This window comes from Rousettus aegyptiacus, unplaced genomic scaffold, assembly GCF_014176215.1.
Source record: "Rousettus aegyptiacus isolate mRouAeg1 unplaced genomic scaffold, mRouAeg1.p scaffold_m13_p_12, whole genome shotgun sequence".
Taxonomy (NCBI): domain Eukaryota; kingdom Metazoa; phylum Chordata; class Mammalia; order Chiroptera; family Pteropodidae; genus Rousettus; species Rousettus aegyptiacus.
Window position 1 is genome coordinate 26,402,579 of NW_023416287.1, and position 24,250 is coordinate 26,426,828.

General features: G+C 37.7%; 1 protein-coding gene across 1 annotated transcript in view; it reads right to left on the minus strand.

Annotated features, from left to right (window-relative positions):
* Nucleotides 1-21,204: 21,204 nt before the first annotated feature.
* The window catches only part of TMX4 (thioredoxin related transmembrane protein 4), a 36,962-nt gene continuing 33,916 nt past the window's right edge, over nucleotides 21,205-24,250 (minus strand). Inside the window, exon 8 of the mRNA XM_016139483.2 lies at nucleotides 21,205-23,868. Coding sequence (XP_015994969.2) covers nucleotides 23,507-23,868 — 362 coding nt within the window. The 3' untranslated portion in view covers nucleotides 21,205-23,506. The remainder of the gene's footprint in view (nucleotides 23,869-24,250) is intronic.

Sequence of the window (24,250 nt, forward strand, 5' to 3'; positions counted from 1 at the left end):
TCATTCCATAATTTGAGTAATTCCACTATAGAGAATAGAAAACTTGCTTTTTTTAGTTCAGTGTTTTCCAGAAAAAGAGAAGCCATATTCCAAACCAATGTAGAAATTTCCATGCATGACCTCTGACGTCAAAACTCCCACACATCACAGAGTGGAGATCCTGGACGCCAAGCCAAATGCCATTATTAAATGGGACTTTCTGTTTTTCTGTCTTGGGAAGGGAATGATGTTATTTTGCATCAGGAGGCAAAATGGGCCAAATATTTTGTTCAACAAACATATCCAGCTCATCCCTCCAAGGCACATGGAAATATGTGCTCTGATCTTTTGTGGATGGGGCCCTGCTAGTTCTGCTAGGTTCTGATACTCAATTCCGATGTGTGCATGGGGCGGGGGTCGGGGGGGGGGGGGTTCCACCCGTACCACCAAGCAATGCTCAGGACACCAGCTGGGTGTCCTACAATTCAATTCAACACTATTATGGCAATACTTATTCAGAGATAGAATCAGATTCCACAGATATATGGCCCAGTCCCACAAGACTTCCTTCCAGTTCAGAGGTCAATCACAAACCCAGTTTGTTATCTGTGCTTGTGACCATCTGGCTAGCAGAGGTTCCTGCAAGCCCTTCCTTGTAATGTAGGGAGAAAGCAAGTGAATTAAAAATGTTAATCAAGCTACATTCAGAGACTGCAATATGCTGATCAGCTCTGCAGCCAGGCCAGGAGGACATCTGCAGAACAAAGGAAGATTTCTGCTGGGATTGCCAACAACCCACTTCCCTACATCTGTGAAAGGGGAAACAGGACAAAGGAGTTTTTAAGTGGCTCCCTACACAAATAAAATTGTTCATTCCCTATGACTAAAACCATGGGGGAACCTATGGATTAAAGGCTGGGAACTGCCAGCAGGCCTTTCACTCTATGCATTCTTACTTTTTCCTGCTACATACTCTTCTCCTTCCTCACTGTTTGTCCATATTGAAAGAAATGAGAACTAAAGATATATAAACTGAATTCCCTGAACACTCAGGGTTCTTCTCACTCTCTGCCTCTGAGGGGAGACCACACTCTGTCTGTGGAGTGCTACCCCTTTTCTAATTAACCTTCCTTTTGACTCTAACTTTGGCATTCTCTCTACACTCTCCACCAAAGGGCCCTTTTCTCTCAGTGCAAGGCTTGGTCTGCCCCCAGTCGGGGAAATTTGCCCTGTCCTGCAAATCAGGTTTGATTGATTGGCTAGAGCACTTGCAGAACTCAGGAAATTCATTTACTCACTAGATTATTGGTTTATTTCAAAAGATATTAAAGGATTCAAATATGCAGACAAATGAAGAGATCCACAGGGCTTGCCAAAAAAAGGAGCTTCTGTCCTAGCAGAGCGGGGAGCCTGGCATGGTGATACATGGAAACATTTTGGTTCCCCAACCTGAAAGCTCTCCAAACTCCCTCTTTTTTTGGATTTTTATAGAGACTTCATTAAGTAAGCATGATTGATTAAATCATTGAATGTTGGTGACTGTTTCAACTTCCAGCTCTTCTTCCCTTCCTGGAAATCAGGCAGGACTAAAAATTCCACCCCTTCTCCCATTCATGGTTGGCACCCCTGGTAACCAGCTCCCATCTGTGGTGCGATCAAATCTAAGACCCACGGAGTCAATTGAGATGAATCGTGAGCCTTTATTAGCCGGCTGGTGACTGACTGACTCCCTACCATGCAGGGTTAGAGGAGATCAGCCCCGAGCTTTTTACTTTTATTGCTTCAAGGCATTTTCAGAAACTGGGGACAAAAGACCAAATATTATAACAAAAGATGCTCCCATTGCTATTATTGCTCAGGAATTTCCAAAGAATTTGGGAGCTGTGAGCTAGGAACTGTGGACAAAGAACAAATACAGATGAGTAATATATATTTGGTCATCTGAATGACCAAATACATAGTTCTTATCAATCACAATAATACAAGGGCCATGTGACTAGTTCTGGCCAATGAAGAGTTAGTAGAAGTGATGACTGTGAATTTGGCATTGGAGTGTTTAATTGCCAATGCAAGATCCTGTTTCACTTCTTGGCACAGCAGCCAACTATGTCCTAACTGTAGTTGTTTTGTCAGCCTGGGTCATAGACTAAAGGTGAAGAGAGGAGAGAGTCCCAGCAGCACATGATGGGCACATATTGTGTTCATAAATTATAACTCTATTGTTCTAAGTTGCATACAGTATTCCAATCTTACTGATATATACATATATAGCCCAAAGTAAAAATTTATTTTTCAAATAACTGATGATCTCACCATCGGTTATTGAATAGCCTCTTTCAATAGCCATTCATTTAGTACTATTTTTAAGACAAAATATTTCATACTATGCATGTAAGTAATAGAACCTAAAACTTCTTTTCGATTAACAAAAGACTGGCTTTATAGTGGCTATATGTAACTTTATGCCAGAAATAAAAGTATTTCCAAAGGTGAGTGATAAAAAAAGATGGATAATAAATGCTAGAAAAATATGCTTTATGAAGTATACAGAAAGGTATACCAGGAACCTCCAGAGGGGAGTATTCTTTAAAAAAAAAATAGCCACACTTGGAACCCATGAACAAAAGTAAACTGACCAATAATGAAATGTCACTCTCTCTGATTTTAGAGATTAAGAATCAGAATTGAAATGACCTCAAACAGTGCAGTTTTGTTTAGACTCTAATCATTTACTAGGAGGAAAAGCTCTTGACGTTTAAAACAAGATGTAATTCTTCAGGTATATAAATTGACCCTATGCAGGAATGATAGCTCTATCTAAAAAGTGATGCTGAAAGGAAATTACTGCTCTTGGACGCACATCCTGGAATAGATTCTCATCCTACAAGCACCTTGTCTATCAGGTGAGACAGAGATTCATGTAGTGTTCCTACATGTGTTCAACTATTTGATACTCTTATAAATGTTATAGATGAGTATTAATACCATATTGCTTGTAAATCATTCCTGATTACTAACGGCTGAAAGTCACATATGCATGTACATGACAAATGAAAAACTGTTAGCATATTTGAAAACTGGAAAATTGTTGTGGCCAACACATTTTGGCAATTGCTAAAATAAGAGGATAACTTTGTGAGCAATGGGGACCACGCAAATTTATTAAAAGCAAATGAACTTGAGAAAAGTAACAGTTGGATGAATTTTCATCCCTCCTCTTTTATTTTGTTGATAGTGATAAAGTTGATAGAATTTTTTTAAAAGTTTTTTAAAAGATTATAAAGTGCTTTTTGATATTGATACTTCAATTCAATATAATATAGGCTTTATAAGCTATAATAATATAGTCTCTTTGTTTTTCGCTGTAAATATATTTGCTCAACAATATTATATTGATATGTATTATATACCATATACAATATTGTATATAATATGATGTTTTAATATTAAATATTATGATAAGCTCACTTATCAAAATTTATATGGATCTTAGGCTAAGGCAAAACTAGAAAACAGTAATTTCTTCATGGTGGTCACTTCTCTAGAAACATCAGGTCCAAGTGGGATGAGTGGGGATGGAAACAACAACAAGGCGCCCCCATTTTTTAGTAGTGCAAAACTAGAATGACTACCCTGATCTGTGTAGAGAATGCTTTGGCAATGTCCTCCACTGGTAATTCTAATATTAGTATATTAGAGAGTATTATTTTTAAAAGATAATATTCAATATAGGTATCACAGATCTTTTAAGTATTTGTTCCTTTCTTATTAAACGTTACATTGTCAAGTCATGGAAAACAGGAACGATGGTTAAATTTCATGTAGTACACTATGCTGCTCAACTGGTATGTGTTATATGTGTTTTAAAAACCCTATCTTTCACCTCTCATCTTCCACATGGCCCTCCCCTCTAAATACTCCTGCATGGAGCCTGACTAAGCTGGTGAGCCCACTCTGTGTCCTTCCCACCTTTTTTCTTCTTTAGGCTTGAGCTGCAGAAAGCTCCAACAGTCATCTTGGGACAATGAGGGGACACGAGGATGGAGACTAGAGATAAAGGTAGGAGGGCAGAAAGAAACAAGCCCGGGTCCCCAGGCCCATACAGCCATCATCCGACTCTACATCACCTGTTTCCCCTGCCTTCTTTTATATAACATAATGTGATCCTTTGTCTTATTTCAGGTCTTCACATTTGGGATGTCTTTTGCTAGCTTCCGAACACAGCTCCTCAATCATCCAGACCTCAGTTCATTGGAATGCCCAGGGAAAGAATGGTAATAAGGTAATAAGATATGTAACATATCATATATATATATATATATATGATATGTAGACATAATATTTTGTAAATATGCAAATATATGGAATTGAAGTTTATACAAGATTAACTGTGATTTATGGTTAATTGAAAAATAAATGTAACTTAATATAGTATCTCAGAACTAGACATTAGAAGTTACTGAAATGAGTCTCATTGAGCACAATCCCAGAAATACTCATTAAAATGTTGGTTCTTATTGCTTTGTTTTCTTTTCTACAAATTTATTGAGATGAGCATGAGTGCATGTATGTATATTTAGGTTCTGTGATTTTGACACTCAACATTAAAAGAAAATTATCAATTTGAAGAGTCTGTTTTAATTCTTATCAACTGAAACTTTCCCATGTAATCAAACACTATTGACAAGGGCAGGATAGAAACTATGAGAATGCTCACAGCGCTCAGCTGTCACTTCTGATGTCACGACAATAGAATGATAGATTCCTCTCCAGTTTCTTTACAAACTACTATTTTAAAGCCACGTGCCCCAAAACTGAAGGACCTCATTATTTCTTAGATAGGAAACACATAAAATATGTAATTAACCACTAAACCAGGTCACTTGGCTTTTTTAAAATCCCAGCTGAAGAAATGTTCTGTTCTGTATGAGTAGACACAAGACATTTACCGTGACCTTGTACCTCAGCGCCCCAGATGGACATTAACCTTTCACAGCTGAAGTAGGGTAGCTAATGTGATCCTGTCCTGGGTACTTGCCCTTTCTTTCTTAATGAACCCATCCAGCAGCTGTCAAGCTCAAAGAAAGACTCTCTGTCTATTGAATGAGACCTTTACTATCCTGGCTCTGTCCTCAGTAATAAATACAACAGAATGTTCCCAAGGTTCTGTAGGTTATTATAAATTTGCTTCTTAGCCATAGCCTCATTATAACCAGGAAAATAAAGGTTGCTTTTTACCTTCCATGTAGTGCCTGAGTGACGTCCACAGTCAGCTCACTACAGAAAATAAAAGCAGACAATTTTTTAGGTGTTCGGTTCTTCACATCTCTGTAAAGTCTTGGTGATGGGCAGCTCCTTGAGTAGAAAGACAAATCACGGTTTTTTCATGGCCGGCTTTTTTTCTAAGCTAGAATGTGAGATAATGTTATAATGGAACATTGTAGTTCTTTTGTTTCTAATACATGCTTTACTTACTATGGAATAACTCCTGAAAGTTAAAAACATGAGTGTTTAAGAATCTTTGTATTCCTTGCCTAAGAGAGGGAAAAATCACGCGCACACACACACACACACACACACAGATAGAAATATTCGAAAAGAATATGGTGAATTTGCAGCAGAATGACAAACTAAAAGAATCTATCTTAACATTCTCTACATCCTGTGGTTTTCAAAACTTGTCTCTTCTGAGCTCTGATGTTACTTTTAAAAACAGTGACAAATCTGTCTCTGATGTTTTCTCACAAGTCCTTAGCATACCTGTGTCTACTGTTTTCTCCTTTTAGTATCCACATTCATCTCTTCAGTTCAGTTAGGCAACACTGGGAACCAGGCCAACTCCATAATTCTCAGCCCTTTTATCTTAATAGGATTTTCCAGAAATCATGTGGATATGGATCATACAAATTATGCTGCCCATCAGCTCTCAGTAGCAGGAAAGTGTCTGCTAATGAGATTTTAGTATTGATAGACACCAACATTTTCCAGAAAGGAGATTGCATCATTTTCAATGTGCAGGAAACAATTTCTCAAAGGGTAACCAAGTTTAAAAAGTACAGGAAATCTACAATGATTGACTTAAAATTATGGTCATATGGGCATTTGTTTTAGGCCAATATTTCTCAGCAGAAATAAAAAAGTGTTTATTATTCTTCCAGTCTGGGGTTACTACCTACTGCTTCAAAAATCAACATTTGATAATATTAAATATTAAATAATTTCTGCCCATAGAGGACACGTAGGTTCTCAAAATGTTTACATACATATAAAATGAACAGTACTTGGCATTCAAGTTCAACATTTGCCTTCTTTTCATTTCCCGTGATTGGCACACATACAGAAAGGCAGCAGCTTCTAAAGTCACTTCCCAAAGTGGGTTCCATGGATCACTGATAGATATTCCTTTACAGAAATATATGCAGGAAAAATTACGTACTTCAGTGAAAACCTGTGACTGTTTAGTTGGCAACTTTCCAGGTTATTTGATTTTAGTCTCTCATCTTCTTTGATCCTGTTTACAACTCTATCAGTTGTGGACATCTAATGGAAATACAGAATAATCCTTGTCTATAGATAAGCAAAGTAAGTCCTCTCCCATAGTAGATCAATAGACTTCTCTTCCCCTCTTGTAGAAACACTAGCATTACTTCCATTTAAACATTTATCTAATGCTCCTGATCCAGAAATGTAACTGTTTTTTAACTTTTCCTATTTGTTTATGAGGTAAATAAAATCTTTAATATATATTCACTTTTTTATCTATGTGAGAGTCATTTTACCTCTTTATGAAAATTATCTTTTAACATGTGTATATGTATTTTTAAGGATGATACAAGTTTGGAAAAGGCTGATAAAGAGAACAGGGCATTGAGCTGAGCTTCTGAGTCCTGAGTTCTTTTCTAGACTACCATTAACAATAGGATGGGTATCTTCTAACTTTTTATTATGGAAAATTTTAAACAGAATCAAAAGTAGAGAGAACAGTATGATGACATTCCCTCCAATTAATCACTATCTAGCTTTCAGTTTCCAATGCATGGGAAGCTTATTTATTTCATTCTCCCCACACATCTTCCTGTGGAATCATTTTTAAGCAAATTCTAGACATTATATCATTTTGTGTGTCTGTTAAAGATAAAGGCTTTAAAAAAAATAACAAAGCCATGATGCCATTTCAATACCTAAAATTCCTTTAGGTCATCGAATATTCAGTTATTGTATGACTTGCAAGTCCCTGACAAGTCATTTTCTGGCTCTGAACAGAACTTCTTTGCTAAAGGAAGCGGAATATCTAAGACCCTACCCATCTCTGTTGTGCTGTTTGAAGATACATCTTCAGATATCTTGCTGCACTTCTGAAATACTGAGCTTGGTCTGAAATTTTGGAAATAAAATCCTTGTTCAAATGCACCACAGTGAATTATTACTTAAACAAGCAGTAAATAATTTTTAATGAGCATCTCACATTAATGTGTTTGTATGTCTCAATTTTGAGGTGTCAGCTTTCTGGAAATGAGCCACTCCTTCACTATTGATCTACTTCAAGTAGTCTCAGAATGACTATACTTCAAAAGCACAAGCAATACTAAAATGGGTTCTCAAATCTCTGCAAGGTCATGAACAGAGGCATTTATTTCATACCTTTGTATTTGCCTCTGACATATAAGCCAGTAGGAAGCACTCTGGAATCGAAAGATGGAATTATCTTCATTGTCAATGTTTGAGACTGTCTTAGTCCCCTTGTGTCACTATAACCAAATATCACAGGTCAGTCATGTAAACAACAGAAGTTTATTTTGTCAGAATTCTGGAGGTGGGTGGTTCCCTGGTTAAGGAGTCAGCTGCTTTGGTTTCTGGGTGGAGCTCACTTCCTGGCTTGGAAAGGCCACCTCTTCTCTGAGTCCACAAGTGGCAGAGAGACAGAGAGATGAGAGTAGCAGGGAGGGGCTAGCACTCTGGTGTCTCTTCTCTTCCTCTTTTTACAAGGGTGCCAGCCCTATCAGATGAGGGCCCCACCCTTATGACTTCATCTAACCTTTCACCTCCTTACAGGTTCTATTTCCAAATACAGTCACATTGGGGTTAAGGATTCGACATATCATTTTTGGGGGACACAAACGTTCAGTCCATAACAGTAGCTTAAACCAATAATTTCATCTTCATGCATCGTTAACCCAAGTGCTCAGGCCAAAAACCTAGGAAATATTACCAATTCTTCCCTTGCTTTCACCTTCCATATCCTATCCAGTAGCAAATTCTATTGGCCTAACAGCAAATTATACCCCAATTTCTATCACTAATCAACCCCTGTATTTCAACCATAGTGGTCTAAACCACCATCTGCTCTCACTTAAACTGAGGACCAGAAGTTGAACTTAAATCATGTTACTCCTCTACTTTCAACCCTTCAATCACTCATCATCACACTTGTAATAAACTCCATCGTTCTTACCAGGTGGCCTTCATGGTGTTACACAATCTGCAGCTCCTATCACAGACACACTTTGTTTATTTTTGCTTGAAGATATCAAACTTATTCTAGCTCCAGTGCCTTTAAAATTTCTCCTTCATCTCCAGAAAACACTTATCTCCTAGATTTTACTACAGGTGTCTCTTTCTCCTCATTCAAAAAACTGTTCGAATGGCATCTTTTCAGAGAGGCCTTCCTTGGCAGCCCTATTTAACTTTGCATCCTCCTTCCCCAACTCTGCCCCTTATCCTGCTTTATTGTCTTCAGAGCACTTATAAATATCTGAAATTAAATCTTTTACCATTTATGTTTATTTATTATTATTGGTACCCCCTACTAGAATGCAAACTCCTTGAAGTCACAGGTTCATCCCTTCTTTTTACAGAAAAATCTCCGGTGTCTGAAACTGAGCATTCCATATAAGATGCTATGGGATGCTGATAACTCACCCGATCATTACCCTTCAAGATGTTCACATTATCATCCTTGGAACCTCTTAATATTTTATCTTGAATGGCAAAAAGACTTTAAAGATGTGGTTAAATTAAAAATCTTAAAATGGGGAGCTGAGCCTGGATTGTGTGAGTGGGCCCCAAATATAATCATAAAAGTTTTTCTAAAAAAGAGGTAACAAGGCCAACAGGGGAGAAAGTAGTGATGTGATGGCAAAAGCGGAGAATGGAGTAACGTGGCCAGGCACCGGAGAATGCTGGCAGACCCTAGAAGCTGGCAGAGACAAGGAAATAGATTCTCTCCTGAGGCCTCCTGAAGCAAACAGCCCTGCTTACACTTTGATATTAGTCCCGTGAGATCCATTTGAATTCCTGACCTCTAGAGCTGTAAGAGAATAAATTTGTGTTATTTTAAGCTATTAAATTTGTGGTGATTTGTTACAGCAGCAATAGGAAAGTAATAGAGATGTACTTAATAGATATTTAATGAATCAATTGCTCATAGAGGCAATATAATAGATGCAGGACAGGGCAAATTTCCCTGAGGTGGTGGGGAGACCAATTCCTGCACCGAGAGAAGAACATTCTTTGGTGGAAAGTGTAGAAATTCAACACATGTGCCAGAGGAAGAGTCAAAAGGAAAGTTTATTAGAAAAGGGATAACATTCCACAGACAGAGTGTGGTCTCCTCTCAGAGGCAGAGAGTGAGAGGGGACGGTGAGAGGGGCAGTGAGTGGGATCCTGAGTGGGAAATTCAGTTTATATATATCATTCTTTAGTTCCTGTGAGTTATAGTTTAAAAGACTTTGTTGACCCATTTTTTTGATATGGACATACAGTGAGGAAGGATAAGAGTATGTCATGTGAAAAGGTAAGAATATGTTGCTTGAAAGGCCTGTTGGCAGTTCCCAGCCTTTAATCTATAGGTTCCCCATGGCTTTCGCCATAGGGAATGACTCTGTAGGTTCCTGTTTCCCCCTTACAGGTGTGGGCAATGGGCTGTTATCAAATCCAGCAGAAATCTTCCTTTGGTCTGCAGGTGTCCTCCTGGCCTGGCTGCAGGGCTGATCAGCATATTGCAGGCTCTGAGTGTAGCTAGATTAACATTTTAATTCTCTTGCCTCCTCCCTACATTACAATCATTATCAAAAGCATAAGCTGTTAAACTAAGACTTCTTGGGTTCAAATATAAACTCTTAGATTAATAAGGTAGTGTATATAAAGCACTGTATACAATCATTCAATAAATGCCAGTCGTATTATTATTATTATTATTATTGTGTTTCTAGTCCAAAAAAGTTTCTAGTCTTGTGCTCTGTAACCCTTGGCTGCACATTACAGTCACTTGAAGTTTAAAATGCTCATGATTTATCTCCCAAAGGCAGGACTAACGAAGTAATTTGTAGGGCCCCTTATTTATAAATTATTAAGAATTTCAAAACAGCAATGGCATTGCATTTATGCCAAGCCTCGAGCTCCTCTAAGCAGGGGACATTCCTGTGGAACCCACTTTGTACAAATGTTCTGAAACAATTTTTCTAGGTTAATATTCTGGTATCTGTGATATTTAAAATCCAAATAATTCTAGGATAAAGCTACAGTTAAGAACTACTGACGTAGCCCAATAATATCATTTAACAAATCAAAGACGCTGAGCCTCATGTCCAACACTTGCTCCCCGGAATATCACTAAAACAACCTGGTGAGAAGACAAAGTTGAGTTTATTGCTCACTATGGTAATACTGAGCACCACCTCTACAGATTCTTACTAACACCTCAGAGGGTTAAGGGAAAAATTGGGATATTGTTTGAAATTTGGAAGTCTATGTTAAGGCATTTCTTTTTCATGAATGAGGGCAGGCTTGGATAGGGACTGGGTAAAAATCAGAGTACAATAATTAGGAGCAGTGAACACAGTAAACCAAAGAGACTTGTAAATTACCATTTGATGCCTTCTATTGAAGAGTCTGATGGAAACTTTAAACACTTTCTGGAAATAACATTATGTTATTTGCAACTTTTAACTTCCTTTGCAAGTGTTTTTGGGAATATTAAAAGTAACTGATGAAGACAGTAGAATAATAAAGTCATGTTAATATAGGCTATAAGCTATGTTAGCAACCTGGATTCTCACCCAGAGGGGTTAAATGATCTGCACAGTGCTATGCCAGTTGAGTCAAGCTAGAACCTCTAGGTTCTAATTCTGAATAATGCTCACATAGGCTGCGTATACAGAACACAAGCAACGTACAACTATCTAATTAAAACCTCTCTAGTTACACAGAATTTTCACAAAACATTTTAAAGACAGTATCCACAATAGGATAATTGTGGATTAAATTCAATTTTCAGAAAAATTGTAAAATAGTAACTTCCAGTTGGGTTTTATAACAGAAAAGCTCAAAGTATTAATTTTTTTATCATTAAAAATATACTTTCAAATTTGTAGGTAAATTATGAAAACAATTTTGGGAATTTTTAAATCGTTATGCCACATATATAATATATCTGTAAATCTTAAAGTTAAGTTTGTATCAGGAAATACTGAATTGGTTCAGGAATTGAAGAGGAATTTCCCACTTAAATGGCTAACTTTGTAATGAGTTCCTTGCTCTGCTTCTGTAAACATGCTTGCTGCATAGGTCATAGATCTAGGGGTCAACTGAGAACTCACCCTCCCCTTTAGATGTATTGCCTTAGTACCTGTTTAAAAACAAAATTATTCTGCTCTGTAACTTCCTGTAGCCCATAGCAACTCCTGGGGTCTGTAAATCAGCCCACACCAACTGTAACAATGCAGGTATAAAAATGAAATTGCCCAGGGCCCAGATTTTCAGAGCACTAGCTCTTCTGGGACCGCCGGTGTGATAAACCCGAGTTCGCCAACCCTCCGAGTGCGGCTTGATTTCTCACTGATCTGAGTTTTGCAATTTTTCTGCAACAGAATGAATTTGAGAAAGTTTCACAAATTTTTGTTTCATGACTGCTATTTTAAATCGAACCCAGTTTTCCAGTTAAGTGTTTTCCTTTTCTCAAATGATGAGGCAATATGTTTTAGAAACTTTTACAAGAAATTCTCATTCTTCTTTGCTTACTGAGTTACATCAAGAAGAGAAGTCTTCGTTGAATTTTACCAAGAGAAGTTGTTTTGAAGAATCAGCCCATATTTTTACAAACTTTTACAATAAATTCTAATTTCCTATTGGCATTAGCAGTTTTTCTAAAAGAAAATCCAATTAATAATCTTTTCTTTAACAGAGAGACTGTTTCTTTGAGTTGAAAATGGTATAATGCTAAAAAGAATGCAGCCCTCTGGAGAAATTTTAACATATAAAATTAAATTGTATACAGAAAACAAACATCAGCTATTGCATACTCTTTGTTGGAACTTATGATGGTGACGTGGAGGGAAGAAGAGGGGCTGTAGCAGAAAAATGTGAGATTTCTTTTTTCTACATCCTCAAAATGAATTTACATCTGGACAAACAGAAAGAAATGAATGAAATAAATATCACTAACTAATATCTTTCACTCAAATGTGAAACTTCCTGGAATAAAAGAAGTAAAAACATTTCGTTCCAGTTTTAGATTGAAGACTTAAAGAGTCAAACTCAGAGAGAAGAAAGGGGGAAGCGGGGAAAGAGGTGGTAGGCTAAAATATGGTCCATTGAGGCAACCAATTATATCAGTTGTAATTAGTATTATTTCATTGTAATGTGACAGGGACAATGTATTGATTTATAAGTACTTGATGATTCTCCCCGCCCCCCACCCTACCCCCCAGCATAGCTGTATCTCATTTCTTCCTTTGTTCTTCTTCTTACTCCTGGAACTTATTATAGAAATTCAGAGCAGTCAGGTGGAAAGGGGGAAAAGAAAGTAAAAGATAAAAGTAGCAGAAAAAGTTAAATTTATTTGTGAAAGGAGAAAAACAATGAGGAGAGAGAAAAAGAGAAGGAGGAGAAAAAAAAAAAAACAAGAGCTTAAGCAGACAGTCCAGGAGAAAATTTGTAGGGAAGAGAAGAGAGAATGAGAAAGGGGTGGAAATTGAAGGGTAGCCCCATGCACCCATGGGGCTAAGGAATAGAAGAATAAAAGAAATTGGTGGGGCTTTTAAGAAATGTTAATCTAAGAATGAACTGGACATTCCTTATTATTTTTCCAGAGATAGAATTAATTATGTTTCTGTTTCCCCAGTTGTGTTGGCTGGAAAGTCTGAACCATGTAGAGCCACTGAATTTAGGTGGGTTACATTTTGGGAACGAATCTCCAGGCCTTTGGATTTGTGATGTGACATCCAGCTGCACCTTGAATTAAATTATCACCTGAGTCAATGGTATATTGTGATATGAAAGCCACACTCTTGGAACAATGAAAAAAAAAAAAGGGGGAATGAAGAGTATGTTCTTGAATTAACTCCAGAAAGTCAGAACAATGTGGTTGAGGCCTTGCTAAAATGAAAAGTGTAGTTGGGAGAGGGAAAAGGAAAAATAGTTCCAATTTGGAAATCAGACTTATGAAGTAAATATAATGTATTAAGTTGAGATTGTCTTTAAAAGAAAAAATGTCCTTGTGAAATTGCAAACTGGACATTAATTTTAAGACAGTTTCATTGGTCATCTAACCTCTTAAGAAGTTATATTTTAGTCTCAAGAGAAAAAGAAAGCTGCAGTTAATCCTGCTTGAAGCAGTCAAACGCTGCTGCCCTGCTCCACTGGTGGTGAACAGACTCATTCCAAAGAGATCTGGCTGCTGCAGCAGAAGTCAACTTCAAGTAGACTTCGGAACCACTAGAACAGGATAATAGGTCCCCAAAACTTGAGAAATTTGTGGGAAATACCATGCCAAGGAAAGGTCGAATCACAAAAACCTTAAGTTGTGATTTGAGGATTCCAACAAAGTGGTACAAAGATGCACATACCCCAAAATAAAGAAATACCAGCATCTAACATCCTATACCAGATGACTTATGAAGTCAAAGCTAGAAAAGCTGTCATTAATGTTATAGATGGTTTTGAGAGGATATGTCCATAAGTAGTAAGTAAGTGGCTGAGAGAATGAATTCCTAAAGATAACTCTGGTAGGGGTGGTGAGGTCTGGCATATCTACTGGTTGGAGCAAGTAGGTGAATGAGCCATGATATATTGAGTTTTAATCTGAAAGCAAGAGCTTTATAAAATCTCACTATTGGTGAACACAGATCTAGGCTGAAGACACTAAAGAATGGATTATAATGGCTTTTGAATCACCCAGCGGGGCTCACATCAGAGGCTTTGAGCTGATTTAGGGAACTGGTTACTGTATCTTATTGAATGAAGTCTTCTCAGGTGAACATAATTAGAATCCAAATCTCAATTAGGGACTCTCAGAGACAGCTTTTCTTGCATATTGGGACACCAATTTGCTTCCAGTACAAGTAGGTTTCCTGTGGTGAGAGATTTGAAAGAACCAGGCGTGGGGTGAGTACATGTAGAGATTTGCCTCATCCTGCCTGGTAAAATCTGGGAGACTGAATGTGGCCAGTGTTGGCTCTTATTGTGGAGAAGAGGAACGTCTAGTGGTAGTCTTCACTTTGAGGGTCTCTATCGGATGAATGACCTTTCATTATATGAGGAATGGGGACTGGAGGAGTGAAGTGGAGATTCTAGGAGTGGAGATTAAATGCTAAATCTGACATGTTGGCCATCAGGGAGTTTTTCCATTCTCTGCCTCCAATGTTTGTAGAAAGGACAATGATGAATTTTGGCAGAGGTAGATGAAACTGACAGGGATTTCGATCTGCCCAAAACAACCTAGAGAAGTTGGGGGCAGCAGATAGGCACAAAGGTACAACTTATTTTGACACATGGGTGTTTGACACATGTTGTACCTCTCACATCCCCTCCCAATGAAGAATTTTGGCAATGTCATTTTGATATTTACTACTTTTCTGGAGCTTTGTGGCTTAACTGTGCAGTGAGAAAACCTTATAAGCTGAGATGAGTTATCCGTATCACGGTCTTTCTCCATAAAGGGAAAAAATGGAGAGGTGGGAGGTAAAAGAAAAAATAAAGGGGGAAAAGAGTAATTAATGTTCTCACTTTGGGAACACCACAGAGAGTTTTTCGGAGATAGACTAAAGAATAAGGGGGATGTGAGGGTAGATTCTGGCTTGAAGAAGGGATTGCTTTGGGAAATAAAAAAACAAACAAACAAAAAACAGAAATAAAGGAATGTTTACTTTTGATTGTTAGATTATGGTCCTTGAATGCAATAATCCACAAACGCAGGGCTATAGGAACCCCAGGAATCCTACCTCATAGCAAAGTACAAAAAGCAAGAGAACCCACAACTCAAGAAGAACTCAATTATTACCAATTTACTTCCTCTTAGCCTTTACATTTGCTTCCAGAATTACATCATCTTGTTTTCAGATGAGTAGATCAAGGCTGAGCTGTGGGGGCCTGCTTACTTTTGGTTCATCCTTATTCCTAGTGTGAGTCTTTTCAGAGACCCAACTCCCAAAATGGGCATGTCACAGGCCCGCCCATCCTCAGCTAACCCTTGCCCCCTCGGCCAGGGAGAGCTCTCAAAAGCATCACTCAGGCTCTATAACATTGTCCACACCTGCTCCTAAAAACAGCAAATGCCACCAGGATCATATTCCTGACCTTTCAATTTCCTCTAGATCCTGGTAACCTGGTAATCTTTTGTTATGTTTTAAACTCTGATGACTTCAAGAACTTTATTAATAGATGTAGAAATCCCTTGCTACTCCTACTGCAAAGATGAGGCACAGGGAAGTTAAGTAACTTGATTAACACCACTGGCAAATGGTGGACCTGGGATTAAACCCCAGGAAGTGCTGCTGCAATATCTGTTTTCTCAAGCATCTGCTCCCTATAAGGGTGATACGTGTTGTTCTTTGGTGCAAGAACAAATCTTGGAAAGTCCTAAGGAATATATTTACAACTTTCTAGAATTTTTACTAAAGATTATTAGTAGTAATGTATTCCTCGGAAAGTCTCATAATCAGAAGAGCCAAAGGGCCAGCCAAGAAGTGGAAACACTCTACATGTCTGTCAATTCATTTTGTAGAGTGAATAAACAATGTGATATATATTCATGCGATGAAATACCACACACTAATAGAAGGGATTGAACTACTGATGCATGCTCATGGCTCAACCTGAAATGTTTTTCTGAGGAATATAGTACCTTATTCTATTGTATTTTATGTTCCTTCTTTCATGTTTTAATAAATTTTAAAAGTTTGAAGTTTTCATCTAACAATATTATTTCAAGGATTAGGGCAAGTCTTAATGCTGCTGCTTGATGAATAGTTTCCATATGTAGTTTGTAATTCTAAGTTGTGAATTCATCTTAAGTGGGGCTTTGCCTATAGAAATATTTATGCCGAGTTGAGTATTTTCAATGGCAGTTTGTTCTGTGTTTGCCTCTGTTGGTATACCTTCTCACCGGCATTTTTAAAATAATAATTGCATGCTTTGAAGACTAAGAAGCTAGTGTAAATTCACATTTCAATTTGTATAAGGTCAGGGCCATATGATTTCTCAAGGAAGTCTATTGTTTTTCAACACAAAGACATGGCCAAAACAGATGAGCTTTCTTATAGTCTCCATTTTCTAGTGAGCAGATTTTTTTGGTTTCATGAGAATGGAGCTGGGAATTTTATGCAGTTTCAGTTCCAACCTCTCACCTTGCTATAGTTAAGACCCTGCATCCTATACCTATGAGGCCAATGAAGCACACTCTCTGGTTACCTAGGGCAGCAGCTCTTTACCACTACCCCCACCACCACGGGGGTAGTCCCAATCCTAGGTCATGTTATGTCTCATGGCTTTTGGCCTCTCTGTGAATTTTTCTTTTGTGGCCAGCCCTGCCTTTAAAACGATGTCAGTTACATTTTAGCCAATATTTCTAGTTTTTATAATAGATGGGTATTCTATTTTACTGTTCTATAATATTTGTTGTCAACTAAGTTTTGGAAATGCTAAAGTCCTCCTTGTAGATTCAAATTATTGGCCTTCTAAAAGGCCAACAATTTAACCCTTTTGGGAACAATGTACACTAAGATGTCTTCTGACTTGGGTTTACCCTAAACCATCATTTTGTTTGTATATTGTTATATACAAATTATAAATTAGGCAGTTCTCCTTGCTCAAGGATAGTTATTTAAGTTTAACTGTTCCTTGAGGCCATTATTTTAATCTGTCACTAGGATTGTGTTGTACTCACAGGACAGGGGGCTTATCTTTCTGCTACAGCATGAGTCCAGATCTGCAGTTTTAAAACAAATGCCAATACAATTCATTTATGTTAAGAAGTACAGAAGAAAAAGAAATCACACAATTTTGTGCCATTTAAAAGAGTAATTTGGTCTTTTAGGAGTTGACTCTTACTTTTCCAGTCAGGAGAGTAAATACTCTGAAGAAAGATCAAATGACTTGATGCCATCGTATGATCACATGGCTTTGTGCACAGCTGGTTCCCATTTACGAAGCAGTTAATGATATGAAACGTCTTGGAATACTCTGTACAATATTGTTATTAGTCAAATCGTTAAAAGTCAGTGGTTGACCCAAAATCTGCTGGTTACTAACGATTGAGACTCATGCTTAGAATTAATTTCAGAGAGCTAGAGTTTGAAGGACAATTCCGTAGAATGACAACTCTTTATTTTGTGAGCCTAGCAGTTTGTCCCTTGGGCACAAATGTGCTCTGGATTTACCCTATGGTCTCTACTCCAGTAAGTAATAACAAATAATTTTAGGAATTATATACCTCACCAGTGACAACAAAACACAAAGAATTATCTTTCCAAAGGATAATTTTTAGATTAACTTGATTAATCAGATGTCTTAACTATAATCATACTTGGAGAGATTTACGGAGTCGATAAATTGCTAATTTCAATTTATACTCATTTTAGAGATATTAAAATGAGAGAGAAAACTCATGCAAAGATTAATAAGAAACAATGCCTCCATCAAAAGGAATGCAAGGCCCAGAATCTACCAATGGCTCTGCAAAGAACCTCCCATTGAGACAAATACTAGTCCTATTTTTCCACATGTGTAACTTAAATGTTGCTTGTGTGCATCTGAGGGATCCCAAGTCCATCTCTGCCTCAGCAAGTCCTCCCTTGCCCTCCTGGTTACATGTACCATCTAAACCATCAGCCTAGATCAGGTTCCTTTTTTATTCATATAGTCTCTCTTAAATTTTCCATTTGTAACTGTTATTCTACTTATTAATGTCCAAGAACATACCACTTACAATTTGAAAACTTTGGAATCTTGAGGACCAACCATGGTAAAGTCCAGAAGGAAGACAACCAGTGTTGGGTTCATGTGTTCTTTCCTCTTCTGCCATGTGTGCGTTTGTACTAACATTTCTCAGCAGCTTACTCTGTGAGGCACTCGAGTTACAAAGGTAGGGAAGATGAAGTCATTGTGCTAGATATTAGCTCTCAAATTCCCCTTTGTTCTTAAGCACATGGCAAGACAACATATCCCTGCCTCCCTTTTCATTAGGTGTGACACTGTGACTAAGTCCTCGTAGGAAATATGAACAGAAGTGATGCATGTGTGCCCTTGACAGCCTACTTTTACAATCTCCCAGGAATGCTCCTCCATATTCACTTTCCCTTTTTAACCAGTTGAGATGAAAATGACTACGGCCACCTTTGAAGCTGCACGTGAGATCAAAGCCTTCCTTGACCTGGGTCCCAGAAAAACCTGCATGAAGCAGAGCTACTACTGCCTGAGCTAAGTGAAACAATAAAATTTTTGTTCTTAATGTCCTAAGATTTGGGAGTCTGTTAACATGGTCTAGTCTAGCCTAATATAGTTATCAATCTCAAGAAGCTCACATTTCTAAGAGTTCCTGTTACTGTGGAATATATCACAAAGCGCGGTCAAGACTGGGACATAGCAGGGGGTTGCATTTTGCAATTCAACGTCATTGACTTTAAAAGCTACAGGTTTCCTCCCATCATGGATGAATGACCAAGTTCATGGAGGCTGAAACACTGCACACTGAATGTTTTTTGCATATAGACAAATAAGCATTCTGAGCCAGCTTCTTTGAGGAAGGAACTTGGTGGAAGTTTAGTCAATTTTTTCTTAGTACACATCCCCCTATTGCTTTTCAAAAGTGAAAAATTTAATCTCCATTATTCAATCTCCAAGTGTGTTAGAAAGTCACCACCGTCCCTTGTGCTTTTCCACTGCTATACAGGTGTAGACCAGTCTTCTGAATATCCTAGGGGACCAGGTCAGTCTAGTGTCTTGAAGGATTCGCAGTCTCACTTGCCACATGCAGCAGCCTTGGCCACCCCCAGACTTCAGGACAGAGGGAGACCTGAGAGTCAAGTGCATCGAGTTTCTACAGACAAGACAATGGGCCATCATAAGGAAAGGTCCTTTGATCTTTGGTTCCTCCTTGGTTTTGTGTACTTTCCAGAGCAGATAAGACACGTGGTTTGGGTTTCACCAAGTGAAGAAGAGGAGAAAGAGGGAAAAAAAACAGACTGGATGGATGATGGACACAGAGGAAAATGATCTTTTTAACAAAGTAATATTTTTTAACTGCCTAGGCAAATGACTTTTGTGAAAATACTTATATGAAAAGCAATACACTGTTTTGTTTTTACTTAGTTTTCACTATCATTAGGTTTTGAGGTAAATGGAAATTTACCATACAAAGAAAACATAGCAGATCAAGGATTATGTATAATTTTCTGATTAAAGTGCTTTGTAATTCAGGCAATGTACTGCTAGAAACTCATACCTTGCTTTTCCGTTCCAGTTGCTGCAGATGCTATTTGAGGGAGCAAAGAATACATGGATAAAGAGAAAAATAATTATCACTGGGCTAGTTAATGAAGACTATTACAAAGAATATAAATAATAAATTTATAATATATTGCAATACAAATAAGCATTATTTTTAGTATAAAAATTGCACTTGCACAAAGAAACTATTTAGTAACAAATATGATTAAACTATATTGAATAAACACATCAAAGTTGTGAGTTACATGTATACAATGTCACAGGTCACATGAATTTTACTGAGAATAAGCCATCTGAAGGCCATGTCCTGGTCTGAAGCTATCAAAGGCCTTTTGACTGAATCTCCAGGTTTAGGAAAGCTTTCAAAGCTTTCAAAGTCATCAGACTTGATGACTCGTTTGGTTTTTCAGGACAAGCTATAATCCTCAAGAGGATCAAAACGTAGGACTGAGGTAAACAGATAACAAAAAGGAATTTTTTTGTTAGCACAAAAGACTTACATGAATACAAAGTGTTGTTATATTTGACAGGATGGGTCAACCGCATTTATAATACTGGCAGAAATAACACTTCAATACTGAGATAAAGGATAGATAAATTTTGATATTCATTAGCAAAAGCACCAATTTCTCCTCTCACTCATACCAATTTAAGGTTGTACACTGAAGTCAGGTGTATTCCATCTTTTCTACATAGGCTTCACTCTTGAAGGACTTGGTAATAAAATGTCACATGCTAAGTACCTGCCTTACAACATTTTTATCACCTACCCCGAAAGGTTTTACAGGATGCAGGCTCTGCAGGCTTACATATACCCAAATCATGTAGCAACACCATAGCTATCAAAAGGATTTGGGCCCATAAAAAAGTCAAAATTTGGCTTTCTCTCGTGTTAAAAGCCAACCCAGCTAAAGCTTGTTTACTTTTTACTACAGTAGTTATTTTGAATTTCTTTATGTAAAGAGGCCTGTGGCTAACTGGGATCATACACGAGGTCAGGTTGTAAGTACATGCCCAAGTAGAGAACTGAATGACTCCTGACTTCACCCCATTCAATACTTATACTTCCAAAAGAAGGAAAGATGTAGGATTGCCTGTTTGTTGCCTCAATATGAGATCTCTAAGCAATTGGGATGGTGTAGCAGATCTAGCAAGAGATGAATAATACAAGAAACTAAGAAAAAGCTAGCTAGAAGTTTCAGCCTCCTTCTAATTGATGGAAAGATAACCTGCTCCAACTATTCACACGCCCCCATTCCAAAATCCCCAGTTACTTTAATTTAATTGACCTAATTTTGATTATATACAATATTACCATATAATTAAATAACTAATATTGCAATATAGGGAAGCATGATTCTTTTTTTATTTTTTAAATCACGTTTCCATGCGCTTGACTTTTGGAACGAATATATTATCTATAGAAAATGTTCATAAAATCCTATTGAAATGTTAATCTAATTTCAAATTATTTATGTTGACTTTTTTCCCTTTAGTTTTATATTCAGTAAGTATTGAAACAAACCTAAAAGTATTAAGTAAAAAGAAATGAGATTAGATCTATACTCATCAGACCATTTAGTAAAACTCCATTTTTTGGCAGGATGTTAAAAAAAAAAAAGAAAAAATAGGAAAAATGGTTCTCATGGTGAGATACTTAAAACTTTTAATTAATACCCTTCTCCAAGACGTTTTTCTCCCCTCACTCCATTTTTTAAAAGTATTGCTGAGAAAGAAAATACATTTTTTAAAAATTATATACTTAGGTACTTTTTTCAGGTACAACTGGAAATTGGCCTTACATTTATTTATAAAAAGCCAAAGTAGATTTCTTTATTCCCTCCCCTCCAGTTAAATACTTTACTTAAAAAAAAAAAAATTAAAAAAAATTTTATAATATGGGGGTTATACAGAAAAGCCAAACTAGGAAACATTTCTTATTCCATACATCTGACCTTGAACGTAATCATCTTTGAAAACTTGCTTTGGCTGATTAAGAGAAAGGAATTCGGTGACAGGAGGACAGGCCCAGCTCAGCAATGAGCCAGAAAACTTCCTAGTGTCAGGGAGGCAGAGCTGCCACCATCGGCATGATGGTGCTTTAGGTAAGGCTGTCTCAGAGATCTACGTGGTGAGAGGGAAAGGAAATGGGCAAAAGTCAAGGTTTTCCTAGTCCCACAGTTCTGTGATGGCCTCAAACTATTGAAAACAATAGTTTTCAAACTACAGAAAAACTATTTTTTTTTAATGAACCTTACCACACTGGGGGATGTGGCTGTCAGGTAACTGAGATGGAAAGATGAAAAATAACCATCTTCATAAATTGGATTCTGGCAGAATAAATACTCCCTTTGTATGAGGGTTGCAATAGGCTCATTCAAGCACAAGAAGAAAGCAAGTTTGAGAACCTCCCCCTCCTTCCAGTGATCCAGTGTTCAAAGTTAATACAAGGAAGGGGTTATCTAAACAGCCAGATAGTATACCGCATATTTCTTTTTTAAAATGACAGAAACTTTTTGAATTTCATAAACCTGTACTACTTATTAATCTGTCCAGACCCGAGGGGTGTAGAATCAACTTTACTCATCTTTCATAAGCCTGGCATCTAATTTTATGAATTTATTCTAAGACATAAATCAGGTAAGACAGAAGTAGATGGATGGAATTTTTTTTTTTTTTTTAAAGAAATTGGGCCCTCTGGGTACTTTTAGTAGATTGAATTTTCAGAGACTTACAGGGATAAAAGTCTTTACAAGATTAAGGAAGAAGGAAATGAAACCAAATCTTTCATTTCCAGATATTCACTTTCATTAATTCTTTCACCGAAAGCACATCACTGTAGAAAAACCAAAATGGTTTTTCAGTTATTATTAAAGTGGTTAAGATGAGGGAACAAAACAACACAGTGTTAAGTTCTCTTCATAAGACTACCTTGTACTGAGCAAGACTTAGGGGACTTCTGGGGCTTAAAAAGAATATTGCTAAAAGAACTTTTTGAAAAAAATTACTACATTTTGGCAAAAAATAACAAAACTCTCTCCTGTAAAATCCCTTCTTTCTTTGGAATCTCCAGAGGTTATAAAACTGCATTAGAGATGCTTGGCTGTCACAGGTTCATGGACTGTGGTTCTTGATTATCTAAACCCTTAAGTCAACTAAACATACCTAATGTCAACCTGGCCGCTGTCTGCTCACTAAGGAAGTACTGTGAAGAGAGTGGGGAGCCTGCAGACCCATGGTGGGAAAAGTTGGAAATGTTAATGAAACATAACAAAGGAGATTTAGAGTCAGGATGACTTCTAAGCTCTTTTCTTCAATAATATCCAGGCCCTCTCAATTTCTACCTCTAAAAACGTGTCCCTGTACTATGGTGACTGATGTTTCTTACAGTTTGACAAAAATAAATATTTAACACAAGAAGCAAGACTTCTGCTACACTTGAAGATGCTCAAGCTATTTGCTTTCATTTTATGGGGCTTGAGGCCTTGTCAACGAACAGTACTCATGAGAGCTGGGGGTTGCTTCCTCTGGTCAAAACTCTCTAGCCCCAAGTAGATGAGCTTGTGCCTATCCCAAGTCCCCAAATAGATCCTAACACCATATTTGTTTTTCTGTATTCTGATTGTCATGCCTGAAAGATTCTCATCAATATACATGAGGCTTAAAGCCCTAACACTACATGACTAGAGATCATTTTTTTTGAAGACGCTTGCTCACTCAGGAAAAAAATAATGATTTGGTTTAAATTGTAGACCAGAGGGAAACTGACTTCTGGTCTATATTCTTGGAAACACTGTCATTGAACCTATGGTCCCGGATTGGCATGCTGACTTTTGCGTTGCCTCAATGTGTCTTCTGCCAACTCCGTGTCAGTCGAGCGGGGTTGCTCAGGGATGTCTTCTTTAGTCTCGTCAGGTTCTACTTCTTCCTGGGCCTCCCTTGGGGATCCTTGGTCCTGGGTGTCACTCTGCTCCTCATCCACACCCGTAGTTGGGCTGTCTTCTTCTTCTTCTTCCTCTGCTTCATCTTCATCACCAAGATCTTCTTTCTCTTCCTCGTCATCTCCAAGGCTGTCCTTGTTTTCTTCTTCATTTGAATCATCTTTTTCCTCCTCTGCATCCTGTAACAGTTCAGCCCTATGAGCCTCCTCTGATCTCCGACTCTGCTCTGTGGAGGGAAGAGAGGAATATCCTCTAAATAAACCATGGTCATTCAGCAATCAAGTGCTTATGTTTAAGTGAAATGAGAAAAGGGGGCATGTGACAGTTCTCTCCATCTTAAAGCTATATTATTACATAGGACAGATGTCTGGTTGGTGTCCCAGCCCCATCCCTCTCTGGAGATTTCACTGACCATGTTGACTTTCGCAGAGCATGTGGACAGGGAGAGCAAAGGTTCCTTCATGCTTTTTATTTTGTACCTTGTAGAAGGCTCAGTGACCCACTCACCAGTGATGGTAACTTGTTCATCATGTGACTTAAGCTGAGCCAGTCAGAGTATTCCCCAGCAGTTTTGGGCCAGAGTCAGGAGGAAAAGCGTTCTGTCTTTC